Here is an 18,526-nt window from a genome sequence, read left to right as displayed (position 1 = left end):
ATGACCTGCGTGACCACACCCATTTCAAAAACATCTAGCATCAAAATAATGAAGTCACAAAATGTGATCAAAACAAATAGTAAATATGCACATCCATCCATCCATTTTCCAACCCGCTGAATCCGAACACAGGGTCACGGGGGTCTGCTGGAGCCAATCCCAGCCAACACAGGGCACAAGGCAGGAAACAATCCTGGGCAGGGTGCCAACCCACCACAGGACACACACAAACACACCCACACACCAAGCACACACTAGGGCCAATTTAGAATCGCCAATCCACCTAACCTGCATGTCTTTGGAATGTGGGAGGAAACCGGAGCGCCCGGAGGAAACCCACGCAGACACGGGGAGAACATGCAAACTCCACGCAGGGAGGACCCGGTAATCGAATCCAGGTCCCCAGATCTCCCAACTGCAAGGCAGCAGCGCTACCCACTGCGCCACCGTGCCGCCCAAATATGCACATTGTAAAAGAAATGTTAGAATAACTACTGTAAATCTAGAAACCGTTAAATGCCTTTGAGAAAGGGAAAATTTTAATTAATAAGACTGAGTAAAAAAAACTGAAGAATGAAGCCACCTCACAACAAACCATCAGCATTGCGACAGTGTCATGCACTTTCTGGTTATCTGACATTGCCGAGTCCACAAAACTTAGCATGTCTTTTCCATTGTTTACGCTTCCCAGTTATAATCCTTTTATTTAGCTTTGGCATTTGATGTAATTGATTTCCTGGTTGTTTAACATCTTTTGTCTTCTTTTACTTTAATATTCAAACTGTCACTTTTCATGTCTTGATAGAATATATATGGTGGATAGTGATGAGTGAAACAACCTGCAGTAAAACCTGATATTTTGCTTTGCACAAAAATTTACGAAACAAATTGTGTTCCAATGACATTAATGCCATTGACATGACAAGAAAGGTGTTTAGTCCTGTCTGGAAGCATTTTGATTCTTTAATCCCTTAGGCCCATGTGTCATTTAATATTTCAATAAAATTCTCCAGCAAGAAAAAAGGGATCACAGGATTTATTTCCTGTCATGTGTAGACATTTTGTTGAGCCACTAGACATTTTTGGTAGTGCAATTCCGACTTTGACAATTATAATAATAATCTTAGTGATTGCAAACCTAAAGGTACATTTAAGACAGAATGGAAAGTAGATGCTCAGTGGTGCTTGGAGAATGACTAGTTATTTGAGAAACATATGCTTTTATTCTAATTTTCTGTATGCATGAGTGGAACATGTTTGTTTATGCAACAGTTGTCATTTTTTGTCAACTACTATTATTTAGCATTGAAATCTGCGAACTGAGCAAAGAATCAGTGAAACTTCTGAGCCACGAAATTACAAGAAATTGTCAACCAATGAAGCTGCACCTGTCCCAGACACCAGCGAGCGATGGACTCATTTTGAAATGCAGCTCATCTGAAGAAGACATGAAGAGGTAGGCACTAAAGAGGGCAAATCTCTTGTTTCCTTTGTGATTTCATTTGCAGCAACAGCCTGGAGTAAAAAAAAATAGTGCAGATACTGTGATAGGAAGAAAGTCATAAAGCCAGAAAAACAGTTTGAAAGACAATTTTCAAAACCCAATATGCAAAACAGAAATGAAGTCAGAAAAAGCAAACAGAAAATGTTACTAACACTAAGTCTGCTTGGTAGTGCCTTTTTATCTGCCCTCCACACTAAACCAGTAGAAAGAGAGACCTGAGAGTGAGAAAAGTTCAAAATTAGAACACTAAATCGTGTGTGCTACCTTTTTAAGTACTTGTGGTGCTGTGACATCAGACGCAACTGACGCTGGTCAGGTGAGCATCAGCAGTGCCTGGCAACAGGAACAAAATTGCAGGAGATATGAGATATAAGAAAAACAAATGGCAGTACAATGATGTTATTGCCATAATGACAAAAAATAATAACTGTAAATTGACTGGAAAATCATTACAAAATGAGAAACCACAAAAGAACTTGTCATATATCTGATATCGTGACATTTGCATGCCAAAGATGGCTCCGCGATTTCTCTCTTAGTGTAAGTTTATCTTCCTTTAATTTCTGGCAAAGGACCTAATCGACCTATTTTCCATCCAGATAGACTTTTTATCTTTCTACTCCAGTCAGGAGATCATCGAAATATTGGAGGCTAAATACAAAGAGTTGACAGTCCCATCCATTACATCACACAGACATTGTAAATAACTTGTCACTTAGTGGTATGATTTTGAGGGATTGAGATTTACAGAATTTTACTCTCTCTGCATTTTGTTTTTTACTTTAGACATCTTTTTTGATTACATTATGTAATCATTTTATTGTTATGTTTGTGTTGTTTTTACGTCTACATTTTAAATGTTGCTTATTGTGGTAACCACTATTTTATGTTTTGTGTTTTTTGGATGCTCACCACCGTTTTGTGGCTGTCTGAATGGCCATAGCCATATTGTTTACAGGTTGCCAATCATGTGACATTTTGAATCATAATATAAAAGATTCCTGATGTCCAAGTTTCTGGACTTTCTATTTGCTTTCAAATGATAGGTATCTGCAATCTGATTAGGATTCTCACTTGTTTATTATTGGCTTTGATTTTTGGTTAACATTTTTGGTTCACACAATCATTATTTCTGTCTTTCTGGTTTTTAACCCATGCATTGTTTTTTGACACCCCATTCTTTTTCATCTCCTGGTCCAACACAATAATTCAAAATCTATGACTTACCATTTTCACCTACATTACATTAAGGTTTAGATTACCCACCACTTTCTAACTGGGGAGCCCCAGAATTCTAGAATGTGCCGTGTTTGATTGTAAAGGTCAACATGCTCATAACAGACTTGTTAAAATTTCAACAGAACCCTCATAATTTTATTTTAGCATGGGTTTTCTTTCTTTAAGAAGCTTTCTCACTGGTGCCAAGTTTATTATTTAAAACGTGAAGTTCTTATTTTTTTATCCCGGGGTCTCATGTATAAAATTTGCTTATGCTTGGAAAACATGTGTAAGCTATTTCTTATGCAAAAGTTGGGATTTATAAAATGTGAACTTGGTGTGAAAACTGGCTTAAAGTTAAGGTAACTTTAGGCCACTTGAAACTCCTATGCAGATGTTTTTGTGTTGGCATTTTAGCGACTCCAGGCAGCAGGACAATGAAGTGAATTGAAAATCTTGTTTATTACATGTTTCAGTGATGCACCAGTCCCCTTCTGATGTTCCTGAACTAATTACACCATACTGTAGTTAACTGACATGTTCTCTTAATACAGCTGTCTTTAACATTGGTAATAACATTAGGAGTTTGCACTGGGCATTAATTGCCTTAGTGTATAGCTTATCTATTTTGTCAATAAATTGGGGGTGCTGTGCTGTATAATATAACTGGCAATGGCCGCACTACCACGAAGTCAGCCATCACACACAGCATGACTCTGAATTCAGCTTCCCATGCCACGATATGATAAAATAAATTAGTCGTCGCTTCAGCTAAGCCACCTCACAACAACGTCAGTTAGACAGATTTGAACATCACATATTACTTGCATATTAATTGAATGAAAAATGCTCTCTGTTTAAAAAGCAAATTAATTCTGTGATGGTGCCTTTGTTGTTACATGTGTGAAGTCAAATGGGGTGATTACTTTAGGAAAATCATCACTTCCCTGCTTTTGCAGCCAATAGTGAACACGTACCAGTGCATCGTGGCACAATGCCCTCCGACCTGGCATGCATTTAATCTCGGTTGAACTACAAACCAGGACCTCCCCCACCCTCCAGACTAGCTATATGTATTTTATAATGCATTGCAATCAGTAGCTTCAAGCACTGATTATACCATCCCATACTGATGGCAGACATGGCTCACTGATAACTGTGAGATTCCCGACTGGTCAACCAGTTAATTCTGATAAGCGCTGTCACTGCAGGATGGTTTTTGTAATGCAAGCTCCAGTTCAGCACACAACATCAAGAGGACGGCTCTAAGAAGTCTACACCAGCTTGTAAGTCAGTCATCATCATGAGCCAAAAACGCACACAAATGCCTGCCACACTGCTGTACAGACCCACAAAGGTTTGCCACATTGTGATGGGTTGTGCAATGCCACTTAACATACCGATGAAACATGGGCTGCCTCTGCCACCTGAAATAGGCCAGGATGAGCACACAGACTACTCAGACCCTATCCATCAGGACATCAATGCAGAGGCATTTGGATATTTTACATTACAGTATATAAATAGAGATTGAACGTACTGCAGCACTTACATTTCCTTGTTAAAATGATTTTATCTATTTATTTATTTTTGCTCTCACCACACAGCTCTGGTCATTTGCTCCGACCCTTCTTTTTTTGCCTCTTATTTCTGACTGCCACAGAGAAACGAGCAAAAACAATAATTTCACAGTCTCCATTTCAGTCAGTAATACCTCAAGTTCACTTTCTTTGAAGTTTCGTCTCCATTGTAGTCCTGTGATTTGTTTCAAAGACGTCACTCAGGAATATGACCAAATTTTATGGTGATTAGATCATGAATTTTCAGAAAGGGTGTTTATATTTTGCCATACTTGGTTACCTGAAGGAGATGACTGGCTAAAAGCAAAGCATGCGCACGACAACTGTACATAGTTTTAAGTTGATTTTGGATCCATGAAGGAACTTGGTATGGCATTCAGCGTATATACGGTTTTATAAATCGTTTTTGCCCATCAGCATAAGCAAAGTTTTAGTATGGAATGTAAGCAAGGTTTTTTACATGAGGCCCCAGGCCCTTAATAATTGCTCTTGTTACATCCATAGCCTTCCAGTTGAGTTGCCAGCATTACCTCTACAGGAGTTCCTTGTAAGACGTAAACCGATAGCTTAACCCAGATGATTTGCTGTGTTTCCCTTATCCACAATATATTTTCAGCAATCTCTTTGTGCATAGTCTTGGTTTCAGGGAGTAGAGGGATTTCCATTTTTAGTTATGATTTGGATTTGTTTTTATATTTTTGCAGGCTTTTCAACATGTTTAGTACTAATATTTTGCACCTGTTTTAGGCCTGGTGTAAGGCAAATCCAAAATTAAACAGCATTTTTTTAATTTGAAAATTTACTTAAAGAGGTTGAAATAGATTTTGCATTGTTTTTGACACCATTTTGTTTTTCATTATTGGGCACCACCACTCTTTCAGTGCTGTTAACAAGACACAACTCATGGTTGTGGGAACATAGTTTGGGAGGTTCTGTGTTTTAGCCAAGGTTGCGGAGAACTCCTATTAATTTTTGTCAAAACCTTTCTCTAAAAGAATTTTTTTGATAAAGATTTTTTTGATATTGATTCTCAATACTTATTTTTGATTTTGATGAAAGTATTTAGTCCTACCTGGTTATCGTGTTTGCTTTGATTTACGATTTCTTCTCTTTTTCTATGCCATTCCTTTTGTGGGTGCTCTTTTCCAGCTACTACCACATCACCTTTAGCCAGATCAGTCACTTCTTGTTGCTAAATTCCACATACACATACAGCATCTACATGTTCACCCCAAAGTAGAAATATGGCCTCTGTTAGCTTTTCATATCCTGTCTCATGTAATGATGGCTTTCAGTTTTTCCAGTGACACTACCCGTTCTTATTAAAGCCTTCTTTAAGTTATACAGTATCTAGACATTTCATTTTTAGGTGGTCTACTCCTTGAAATGCATTGTGTTTAACTTCCTGGCCAATCCAATCTATAATTACAGTGGCGTTCATGCACATATTGCCTGCCAACATGTATTGCCTGGCAATGTGCTTTTCTGACTGTTGATGATTCAGTGTTCTTTAATATTGTCATGTATTCATTCAGTACATTTGTTGACTATAACCCCAAGAAATTGTTCTTTCTTCTTCTCTGACATTTTTTCCTTATTATGTATTTCCGAGAGATTCTACTGCTTGTGATCCCAAATTTTTGACAAGTGTCTATCTATCTTTCAGCATATTCATTCAAAATGTGCCAGAAAGCATTGTCTTCCTCAGATGGTTTCTACATGACTGCAAGTGCTCACCAAATCAGCTCTATTTCCATAAGTTGCACGACACAGTTGTGGTTGAAATGTGCACGATACTCAAAGAAGTCCAGTGCCAGTTACAAGTGCTCAGGTGAGTCCCACATAGTGATGTCCCGAATTTCTCAGAATACGGTATGAGGCACATTCTTGTGAATAACACCAACTGAAAACAACAGTCCTGTCATAGTTTTATCTACTTATGTTTACTGGAGCTAGCTTTGTATTGCTAAAATCATCTTCTTTGCATTATCTGATTTACTAGATACAGCATCATGGACCTGTGTTCAATTTTTTGCATGGATTTTGCTTTTCACTTTTGTGTTTTCTTTAGTCGCTCCAGTCTTCTGTTTCACCCCACAGATCCTGAGTATTAGTTTAAGTGACTATATATGCCTGATGCTGCTAGGATAGGCCCAGTTCCCCAGCCATATTGTGGAAAATGCATGTTGAAAAATTCAAAGCCGGAGTACCCAGAGAGAACCCACATGGACCAGGGACAGTGATCAGGGTGCCATTTGAACACAGGGCTGTGGAGATGTGTGGCAATAGCCATACTAATACCGAACCACCCAAGCATGTTAATGTGTAATTTAAATATACTGAAGCTTTATTCATTTGAAATGTAGTGCCAGATGAAGGGTACTCTGCTGTGAAGGATGCTTTGAACTGAAGGTTGAATATACTTTAAACTTTGCCCTTGTGGCTTCTTCTAATTCAAAGACATGATAGCAAAATGGAAGATGCAACCTCATTAGAGATTGAATGCAGAGTTGGATAGTGCATCACTATCACAGTCAGTGCAAGGCTATTAGGCAGTCATCTTGGAAGAGTTCTCTTGTTGTATCAAATTAATTTTTTGCTACTCAAATCTAACAATAGGAAACAATGAAGACAACCCATGTACCTTTCTGCTAATAGAAAGCGTAGTGCCCAGTTTCCATTAATGTTCCAATATCATCTGATGGTTAGATGTTATCAATTCTGTGCAGATCCTGCCCCCCAGCACCTCGTAATGTTTAATTCTTCCTTTCTGTGTCATTCAATAGTCTAAAGCACAATGTCATAACAGAGCAGTGTGTGACCGCCCTCCTGGACCTGGCAGGGACCATGGTCAGTCTTGTGGACTTGGACCTAGAAGATTGTGAAATGGGTGACAACCTGGCAAGTCTACTGTGTGATGGACTAAAGACTACCAAGATCCACACACTAGGGTGAGCAAGTCAAACATTTTATTTTCTTTATTTTAATAATGTAAAGATTATATCATTTCATCAATGAAGATATTATATTTATAATAAATGACACAAGTTTTCAAAGTGTTTTATATATTTATGGATTTGTTTAATTTAATTGCCATTTGCATTCAAGCCATTTATTACTTTTGAATGACACAGCAGGGCAGGTGATAACATTGCTGTGTCACAGTTCAATTCCTCACCCAGTCAGCATTTGTGTGCAGAATTTACAATTCTTGTCTGCTTGGGTGGGTTTCCCCCATGTTCCAAAAAGGTTCATATTATACCAAATTAAACAGCCATGTTATGCTTCAGCCACATTCGAGGAGATTTGATTTAAGTGTAGAAAAAAAGGGTGCATTGCGAGTATGGAGTAAAGGTAGACTGAAAAGGCAGCCTGCAGTTGAGTTTCATTCACAGAATATACAGCAGCTTGCTTATGCAGTTAAACTTGATGTTCAAAATTAAATTGAAGATAAGGTTTCAGCCATTAACCACAGATCAGTGGCCCATAAATGGGTGTTCCTTGTATATCTTTGTCCCACCCACTATGCCTGCCTAGTCCAATCAGACCGCCCTTATAGTCTTTGAATTCCTGTGGCAGCCTTAGAAGCCCATGTATATGATTTGTTCAGGCCCTCCAATTAGGTGGACTGACCACTCTGATTGCTTTGAAAGTGGTAAAGAACTAGCTGACCACCAAGCAGTGCTACCACCTGCCCTGAATTGATTTCCAGTTTCTTAAGTAATCAGCTCAAAATTGCTGCAGCTAAGCTTGATGACATCATTTTTGGAGAGATGATAAGGATGTCCCTGGGAATTGCCCATTATGTCCACAAATTGCCTCCAGGGCCCACTTCTGTTCTGAAATTAAGTTATGGGCTGATCTTTGTTAGATAGTTCAGCCTATAAGTGGCTATTTGTATTCACTTTTCTTCATGGCACTACTCTTTAATAGTTACATCTGCAGAGAAAGGGTCTCAAGGGTCAGTAGGGGGCTGTTGTATGTCAACGTGTTTACATGTCCTGTGTTGTACAACAGTGAAGTGACTGTGCAAACTCAGCTTTGACTGCTATTGTAAAGCCAGACAGATCATTGGCATTCCATTACCCATCTACTTAAGAAGAGAGTTCAGCTAAAAGGTGAAGAAGACCAAGCACATTCCAAGTAAAGAATATAAAAAAGTGATGAATCAAAGGCTGGAAAGATGTATGTGTGATTCTGCCATACTACTAAGGATGAAAAGCTCAAGGTTGCAAACATTTTGCTTTTTTTTTTTTAAGGTTAATAGAAAATGCTCTGTCTGACATGTGTATTCCAGCCATCTGCTCCCTTATTGAAAAAGGCACACTCTCCACATTGCATCTTTACTCCAACAAACTCTCTGATGAAGGAGTGCAGAAATTGTTTCAGTCCAAGAAGAGCCCCAGTTCTCGACTTAAAGATCTTGGGTTAGTATGTTTTCATGTATTGTTCTCCAGGCTACTTATCCTAATATACTCATGCAGCTGTCCTTTGTTTATATGCATATTAAAATGTCAATGGTCCATTGCAGTTTTTAGGCTTTGTCAAGTCCTGTCTGTTTGTTTCTGGATATACTGTACAGTATATGAACAAAATTAAAAGAAGATGCTCTCAGAGTAAATGTAACTTTTCACATAATTAAAACATTTTCTCCTTTCCGCAGTCTGGAAAACTGTGATAGGAACAGCCAGTCTTTTAATTTTAAATCAGCCCTGAGCCGTGTGACTTTAGCCAGCAGGTTCTTGAGAGCACTCCGCACACAGAAACATTAAGTAAGTACTGTGCATAACCAAGCAATGAAGTGAGCATGTAATTTTATAAAGCATAGTGCTGGGTTTTTCTCACAGTCTTTGGTGCTGTAAATGCCATAGATTTATTTTTTACTTATTTGAATGTTACTATACAAATGGTTTCTGTGCTTTTGGTATAAATTTGGGTTTATTTGAATCCTGGCTTGTTTACTATATGTGTAATCTATATATTCTGCCAGTTTTCAAGTGCACTATACAGTAGGCTGACTTTCAACTCTAAATTAACCCCTTGAAGTGTGTGTGTATATGAAACTGTCCTGCTATGAACTATCATCTCACAAAGGGGCAGTTCTTGACTCCATCTCCTTTCAACCCTACACTGAAATTAGAACATTAAAAAACATTTGATTGGAAGTTGTGTTTCACTATACAAAAGCAATCAAAAAGCACTTGCCTCTACCTGATTATCTGCATTATTGTCTTTTTATAGAGAATCTAGTCAGACATTTTTGCTATGTAGAAAACTCTTTACAGGAAACCATTGGTGCTTCATTCATTTAGTGTGTAAGCTAATAATACAATAATCAGGAATGAAAATCTTATTCATCATAGTGAATTCAGTCAGGTTAAAGGAATAAAGAGCATTGGCTGTCTGAACAGTTTAGGTATCAGTCAAGCCAATTTAGGCCTAACCAATGTAATACTAAACTGACCCTCGACATCAGAGTGAAGTTTCATCAACACAGATTCTAGAGGCACATCATATCAGGTTCAAAAACTTCCATAAATTTCAGGAAAAAATGTTACTGATGTCTATGTGTCTTTATTGTCCTAGAAACCTATTTTTGAAGCTCATGAACTATACCAAACTACAGTCAGTCCTCTATATTGCATAAATGGAGAAAGTTTGGAACAGTAGTCAATCTTTCTTGAAATGGCCAACCTGTCATCATTTATCCAAGTGCTAGGTGTAAAATCTTTCATGAAATTACAAAGAAACCTAGAATAGCATCAACAGATCAGTAGGCCTTACTCACTTCAGCTAAAGTCAAAAGTTGAAAACTTCACTATTAGAGAAATCAATACAATTATACACAATCAGTATATGCAGTATACAATATACATATGAAAGTATTTGTTTACATATTGTGGAAGGACAGCCCCCGGACACAGACAGACACACACCGAATGTCCAAAACACACACGTTTGTTATAATCAAAAACACCACAATGCCTTAATCACAATATATATATATATTGTGACAGGTGGCCAGGGACGCACCTACAGCATATGTTCCAGGGGAGCAAGCATGGGAAACCCAGTATCTCCCCCGGATGCTAAATGGCAGCCTCCCTGGGTTGCAGCGGTGCTTTGTACTCCTGCAGGGCTTCATGGGAGTTGAACTTTGGTGCAGCCCTGTTGGGTTCTGCAGGCGCCGCCAGGGGGTGCTGCAGTAGGAGTTGCTAGCCCCTTTTGGGCAGTAATTTCGCCACACCCGGAAGTGCAGCTGGATGTCGGTAATCAAGCACCTGGAGCACTTCCAGGTGCCTAATAAAAGGAGCCAGGGACCACCACTCATTGGCAAGAGTCGGGCAGAGGAGGACAAAGCTTGGTGGAGGAGTGGTGGTGGAAGAAAGAGAAGAGTGTGGTGTTTTGGTGTGTTTATTCTACACTTGGGACTGTGTTGTGCCTGTGCGGATTATGGGGAAACGTGCCCCACAGGTGATGAAAAAATAAGTCTTTTTATTTTATATGTGACTCCAGTGTGAATCGGTGTCAGGTCGGGCGCTTATATAGCGCCTTGTTACAATATATATATATATATATATATATATATATATATATATATATATATATATATATATATATATATATAAATACAGTGCATCCGGAAAGTATTCACAGCGCATCACTTTTTCCACATTTTGTTGTGTTACAGCCTTATTCCAAAATAGATTAAATTCATTTTTTGCCTCAGAATTCTACACACAACACCCCATAATGACAACATGAAAAAAGTTTACTTCAGATTTTTGCAAATTTATTAAAAATAAAAAAATTGAGAAAGCACATGTACATAAGTATTCACAGCCTTTGCCATGAAGCTCAAAATTGAGCTCAGGTGCATCCTGTTTCCCCTGATCATCCTTGAGATGTTTCTGCAGCTTAATTGGAGTCCACCTGTGGTAAATTCAGTTGATTGGACATGATTTGGAAAGGCACACACCTGTCTATATAAGGTCCCACAGTTGACAATTCATGTCAGAGCACAAACCAAGCATGAAGTCAAAGGAATTGTCTGTAGACCTCCGAGACAGGATTGTCTCGAGGCACATATCTGGGGAAGGTTACAGAAAAATTTCTGCTGCTTTGAAGGTCCCAATGAGCACAGTGGCCTCCATCATCCGTAAGTGGAAGAAGTTCGAAACCACCAGGACCTTCCTAGAGCTGGCCGGCCATCTAAACTGAGCGATCGGGGGAGAAGGGCCTTAGTCAGGGAGGTGACCAAGAACCCGATGGTCACTCTGTCAGAGCTCCAGAGGTCCTCTGTGGAGTGAGGAGAACCTTCCAGAAGGACAACCATCTCTGCAGCAATCCACCAATCAGGCCTGTATGGTAGAGTGGCCAGACGGAAGCCCGCCTGGAGTTTGCCAAAAAGCACCTGAAGGACTCTCAGACCATGAGAAAGAAAATTCTCTGATCTGATGAGACAAAGATTGAACTCTTTGGTGTGAATGCCAGGCATCACGTTTGGAGGAAACCTGGCACCATCCCTACAGTGAAGCATGGTGGTGGCAGCATCATGCTGTGGGGATGTTTTTCAGCGGCAGGAACTGGGAGACTAGTCAGGATAAAGGGAAAGATGACTGCAGCAATGTACACAGACATCCTGGATGAAAACCTGCTCCAGAGCGCTCTTGACCTCAGACTGGGGCGACGGTTCATCTTTCAGCAGGACAACGACTCTAAGCACACAGCCAAGATATCAAAGGAGTGGCTTCAGGACAACTCTGTGAATGTCCTTGAGTGGCCCAGCCAGAGCCCAGACCTGAATCCGATTGAACATCTCTTGAGAGATCTTAAAATGGCTGTGCACCAACGCTTCCCATCCAACCTGATGGAGCTTGAGAGGTGCTGCAAAGAGGAATGGGCGAAATTGGCCAAGGATAGGTGTGCCAAGCTTGTGGCATCAAATTCAAAAAGACTTGAGGCTGTAATTGCTGCCAAAGGTGCATTGACAAAGTATTGAGCAAAGGCTGTGAATACTTATGTACATGTGATTTCTCAGTTTTTTTATTTTTAATAAATTTGCAAAAACCTCAAGTAAACTTTTTTCACGTTGTCATTATGGGGTGTTGTGTGTAGAATTCTGAGGAAAAAAATGAATTTAATCCATTTTGGAATAAGGCTGTAACATAACAAAATGTGGAAAAAGTGATGCGCTGTGAATACTTTCCGGATGCACTGTATATACATATATATATATATATATATATATACCGGTGTATATATATACTGTATAATATATATATATATATATATATATATATATATATATATATATATATATATATAGTTTACTGTCAAATAAATGCAAAGAGTACACGACACGTGTTTCGCCCTCATTCTGGGCTCATCAGGTGTACACACTCCACTGCACTCCCTCTCGGGAATCGAACCTCGGACGTCAGCGCCAGAGGCGATGCCCCTAACGTTGCGCCATGGCGTGTGGTTCGTTTATTTGACAGCATGTAGATCGGGGTAATTACATTCACGGCATTCGTAGTCTGTGTCACAATCTGATTGTATGGGTGGTTACCTACTAGGTAACGCTTGTGGTTGGCCAGCAATCTGCTAACACGGTGCCCTCAGTGCCCTCAGTGAGGAGCAGATCATAGAATGATCATAGAATGGTTGAAATAGTTTACTGTCAAATAAATGCAAAGAGTACACGACACGTGTTTTGCCCTCATTCTGGGCTCATCAGGTGTACACACTCCACTGCACTCCCTCTCGGGAATCGAACCTCGGACGTCAGTGGAGGAAATAAGTATTGAATGCAGCAACATTTTTTCAGTAAATATATTTCCAATGATGCTATTCACATGAAATTCTCACCAGACACTGTTATTAATATAAAGAAATATACAAATATAAAGAATTCACAACTTGTGGTTTGAATCGAAACTGACTGTGAATGTGCCGTAGCAAGAGCCAATGGTACTGTACCATTTGGCACAAGGTAGAAATGAGAAAATGGACTGTGCAGGAAGACTGAGGACCTTAACAATACTGTTTGTCATGCGTATTCCACACTGTTTCCTCTTTACGCTACATATCCAAAGAATTTTTGTATTTTATATGTAACCTGTTATTTAGATGATGTATGAGTACAGTACCCTCTACGAGAGTGCCATTGCAATATGTAATGTGTGCCAGTAAGCTAGGCAGGGTCAGTGTAGTAGATAGGATAAATGGGATGCCTTCAATGTCAAACTATTTTTAAACAGTGAATAGCAGCATAGCTCTGCACCATTAACACAAATCCTGATTAACACAGCTATCAGCATAATTAATTTGACATGTTATGCACTCTTTAAGTGGCTCATAGTCTTGAAACCTTTTTTTAATCTAGTACATATTTTGTAGCACATCAATATAATCAGACAAGCACAACAGTGTAAAAAAGACTTTGTGCGTGGTCTTCAGCTCTGACTGTTTTTTGTAATTTTGCTCTTACTATTTACATTTCAAAAGGGTGTTCTACAACTCATGTCTCATACTTCAAGAACACTCTAAAATACTTTTGTATGTTAACATATATGCAAGCTAAATCCATGTGTAAATATAGTATAACTGTATGAGGCATTTAGCCAACCAAAACACAAACTCCTTTAATATATCATTGATCCTAGTCTGGTAGGGATGCACTTTTAATAGTTCAAAATTATAGTACAGAATAATTTATACAAAGTATAATTGGGGTTTTCAGAGACAATTCCAGTTTTAGCACAGGGAGGAAGTGAAGTAATCAAAAGTTGAAAGTCTGTAATAGAGTCTTGTAGGATATGGGAACCTTTTCAAAGTTCTGTTCACAAGAAGGCCTGCACAGTTCACAAGAGCAATTCGTCTTTTCATTGCTGCCTGAATCAACCAAGGATCTCGCTTCTTTGGGCTCCTTTCATTCCAGTTCTAATGAGCAGTCTTATCAACGTTCCAGAGCTAGTCTATTATCCAGGAACGCTTCTTGTGTCCTTCCGTGGTGTATCACCGCTGCAATCCTTCTGGTCCTCCCCAGAAAAGGGAGAGAAGAGCATACTTCCTCACTGTTTCCTAATGCTAAGAAGCGACAAATTATGTTTAAAGTAAGAAATCACATATATATATTGTGAACACCAGAGGGCGCTCCAGCTCCCCAAACACCCAACACAAGCAGTCACAGATTCAAGTTAAAAGCGCTAAGAGTCTTTTATTGTGGAAAACTCTTCCTTATCAAGTATTTCCCACCACTACAACCACAAGTACAATAAAGCAAAAGCACAACTCTTTGGCTTCTTCTTCTCTGTAACTCCTTTCTCCACTCCTCCACGTAAGCTTTGTCCACCTTCCACCCAACTCTGGCTTGTCCGTGTGAGGCAGGCAGCTCCTATTATCTTCCAACCGGGAGTACTTCCTGTCTTCCATACACATGGTCTGAAAACACTTCCAGGTGAGATGGAAACCCCCTGATGTCCGGCTTCCCAGTTCCTGCAGCAAACCCTTGCGGCACTCACGGAACCCAACAGGGCTAAGCTAAAGAACTCATGCAACCCAGGGGTCTGCCTTCTAGTGCTCTAGGGGGAATAATGCCCTGTGCACACTCTCTCCCCTGGTCCTTCTATTCTAAGGGCATTCTGGCTGTGAAAGGACACGGGCCGTCCTTACAATATCTAGCTAACATTTGAAGGCATAAATCAGAGGGACACATACATTATTGGTTATAAACTGTACACTGCACCAAACAGTTCCATAAGAAAAGCTGAAAGCACATCTTTAGCAATGTAATTGTTGTGATTTAGTATGCAGTTCTGTGATGACCTATAAATGTGGTTTAAAGTTGTTAACACTTCAGTTAACCTCACAGAAATGGGATGATGTAAGATTCTGAGTTTGTGCTTTTCTTCTCTTTCAGCTTCTGAAACTTGTTCTGTGAAGTACTTGTGGCTTGTAATGGACAGAACTGACCTCCTGACACGTCGCCTTCAAAAGCTGTTTGTTACCATGAGTTTGTTTGAGCTGTATATACAGTATTTGTATTCAAGTAGATTAAGGCATCTAAAAGACACTGTGCATCTTTTAAGCAATGACACAGAGCACTTTTGGGAGTGTAAATTCTTGGACAATTGTGTTTTTTTGTTATTATTTCCTTTTGCTGAATACAAAATCTTTGTCTCATTTCTAAACTAAAAATTTAATAAGGCATTATAATAATAATCCAGTTTCACCCTTTAATACCTTGATTGTAGATAACAAATTTATGTTATTTAGTAGTAGAAATGTTATACCTTTTATAAAATAATTATGGAAAGATCTAGGTGTCAAGTTTTAGTGATGTGTAAGTTCTGTTTCGCTGTATTTTACTTTTGTATTCCTGTAAAATATATATTTTGATTATATTGTATGTGTGTTTGCTTACATCATTTTCATTTTTTTTACTATTTTATATTAACAATATGATATGTAAGTGCTGAAACATTGGATGCCGTTTATCTAGCTTGGAAGTTGGGAGAGATTATCGTGTGTTGTTCCTCTACCACTCCTTCTCACAAATAGACCACTAATTTGTATAGTGTGGCTTGAAAGTGTCTGTTAAACGCCTGTTTGTGTTAAGTCTTAATTTAGAAGTGACTCTTTGCTTCCTCCTCTGTTTTTAGGTTTGCCTGATTAACTATTTGGTTAGCTGTAATAGGACATAAGAGAAGTTAAATTTCCTTTAGGTTTCCAGATACAAGTGAATGAAGTCTGTCACAAAACCCACCCCTGTTGTGACTGCTGCATGGCCATGGCAGAGCAAAACCAGGAATTTATCCAAAAACCAGTAATGCTGGAAAATGCTTTCTTTGTTCTTTTTATGTGCTCTCAACACAAAACATGCTTGATCTCCTTCTTCATTTTCAGCAGCTTATCAAATGAATCTCCTTTCAACATACCTCATAGATTTTTGGCATCCTACGCAGGTAAACAAGTCTTTGACTTTTGTTCTTGACAGTCATGGTCATATTTATTTCCATAGTCACAAGGTGACATTCTCAGGTTGTTCCTGAAGGGTATGACTCTCTGTCATATCCAAACACAACAACGACAACAGCAACAACATTTATGTATTTAGCACATTTTCATACAAATGGTGTAGCCCAAAGAGCTTTACAAGATGAAGAAAGAAAGGTTTATAAAAAACAACTACTGTATATGATTAGGTAATACTAAATAACAAAGAATGAAGTAAGGTCTAATGGCTGGGAAAACAGAAAGAAAAAGAATAAAAATCTCCAGATGGACTGGAGAAAGAAAAAACAAAATTACAAGAGAGCAGATCTTGGGATCTTGAGTCAGTTGTGGCATTTCTGTTGTCCATGCTAATCAAAGGCTAGTGCAAGCAACGTATTTACATGTTTATTTCGTTTAAACAGAAGTGATGGGAATTGCCCCATATAATGCTGCTTCTGCAGAGCTGGGAACTTTTAAGTACTCAATGACTATGGTCATTTTTTTTACCATTATTTATTTTCCTTTCCATCTATTTGTGACTAAAATATTGTCCACTGTTTGGAAGAGTCATAAACGTCATGAGAGAAATTTTCTGTGAGAGAACAGTGATCATATTTATATAGATGTTTTAATGGTTTTTGGGGTTTACTCACATTACTGACAATTGTGCTCATATTTTTCAGATAAGGAAGTGAGAATTTTTGATGTACGGTAGTCCTACTCACTAATCATAGTGCTGCTGAGTGATGAAATGTTGCATGTTGATGAGTAAATGCAAGTAAGAATTACTTACATTACTTAATTAATTACAGTAAGTACTCTGTACACGTGACAATAATGACCCTATAAACCAATAATCCTATGCCACATGCTTTTTGACCATATTGTCATATCTTGATGAATTTTGAAAATGGCTTCCTCAGAGAACTTCTTAGAATAAATGAACCAAAAGCCTTGTGTACATTAGATATCACTGTGGAGGATATTCCTACACTTATAGTGAAATGAGTTCAAGATTCACTCAATGGTAATTCATTTTCTGTAATTTCCAACTGATTAATTCATCCTGCACTGCTATACATTGCTGCAGTAGTACAGACATAGACTGTAACATCTCATTTGCTGCTGCTTCTAACTTTTATGGACTGAACTGATCTGTTGATGCCTCTTTAAATCCAGCATATTGACAAAAGCTGTTTATAAAATGCTGCTGTGTCTTTTCAGGGTGGCCCTGTATGAATATCTGTCTAATGTCACTGAGCAAAGTGATGAGTGACATGGCCTTATTCTTACCTAAGTACCTAAGTATAGAAATATAATGGTGTAAATGTCAAAGTACATAGAAACTAAGCAGCAAATCAGCTGAGAACAGCTGGCAATTTATTTTAATTACTGGAAAGAAAGAATTTTTATACATTGTAGTGGACCAGTTGTTTTTTTTTGTGTGTCTTATTCATATTGGATGGTGTCAGTTTTTGTGTGTTTATCATTAACTGAAACTACAAATATGCAAGGGCACTGTGTATTGTCCTAGGATTTCCTATTTATTGCCGATATATTCTTACATGATGTGCTTGGCAGCTCGGGTTTCTTTTGACAGACCCGTATACATGAAGTTTGTGCTCTGAATGTGCTCCATGGGATAAAAACCTTAGCTACCCAATTCTCCAGTACTCAGGCATCTACAGCATTCATTTTTAGCATTTTCCAAGTCAGAGGTAAAGTTCAACTTTTAATTAAATATCTTTTTTAATTATGTTGAACGTGTTGCTGAGCACCTCAGAGCATTTGTGTTTGGAATTATGTGCTAATTTGTTTGCTAAGGTCTCAAAACTGTCTTTAGGTCCTTTGATTAATTTAAATGTTTCTTACGGTCATTTTTATTGTTGCCTAAACAGGAAAGTGACATTTGTAGGTGAAAGTAATACCTCCATCCAATCTACGGTCTGGTCCCATGATGAATATGTTGTATACAAACCTTTGTTGTAAATAATCAAGAAACAACACATACTATGTCTCCTTTACATGTTATTTCAAAGATAAATATAAGGAATCTGAGGCATCTCTTGCAAGGTTGACGCTTAGGTAGGAGGCTTAGTGACCACTCTTTTACCATAACCACATACGTGCAAAAGAAATTCAATAAATGAAGGAGACCATTCAGTCCATCAAGCCCATTTGATTAGCTAATAGCTAAGCTGTCCCAATATCTCCTCCAAATACT

The 18,526-nt window shown here is 38.6% G+C and overlaps 1 protein-coding gene across 5 annotated transcripts in view; it reads left to right on the top strand.

Moving 5' to 3' along the window:
- LOC114660524 (NACHT, LRR and PYD domains-containing protein 6-like) overlaps nt 1–15,710 on the top strand; it is a 48,705-nt gene extending 32,995 nt beyond the window's left edge. For 4 of the 5 annotated variants that reach the window (XM_028813269.2, XM_051933488.1, XM_051933487.1 and 1 more), the window contains exons 6-11: nt 1,304–1,456; nt 5,969–6,133; nt 7,089–7,253; nt 8,562–8,729; nt 8,966–9,074; nt 15,227–15,710. In XM_028813269.2, coding sequence (XP_028669102.2) covers nt 1,304–1,456; nt 5,969–6,133; nt 7,089–7,253; nt 8,562–8,729; nt 8,966–9,074 — 760 coding nt within the window. In that variant the 3' untranslated portion in view covers nt 15,227–15,710. Of the gene's footprint in view, nt 1–1,303; nt 1,457–5,968; nt 6,153–7,088; nt 7,254–8,561; nt 8,730–8,965; nt 9,075–15,226 lie in introns of those variants that run through there. The other variant, XM_028813272.2, reaches the window with a different exon arrangement.
- The last annotated feature ends 2,816 nt before the right edge of the window (nt 15,711–18,526 follow it).

The sequence above is a fragment of the Erpetoichthys calabaricus genome, chromosome 11 (assembly GCF_900747795.2).
Source record: "Erpetoichthys calabaricus chromosome 11, fErpCal1.3, whole genome shotgun sequence".
NCBI classification, from domain to species: Eukaryota; Metazoa; Chordata; class Cladistia; order Polypteriformes; family Polypteridae; genus Erpetoichthys; species Erpetoichthys calabaricus.
This window is presented reverse-complemented; position numbering and strand designations above follow the sequence as displayed.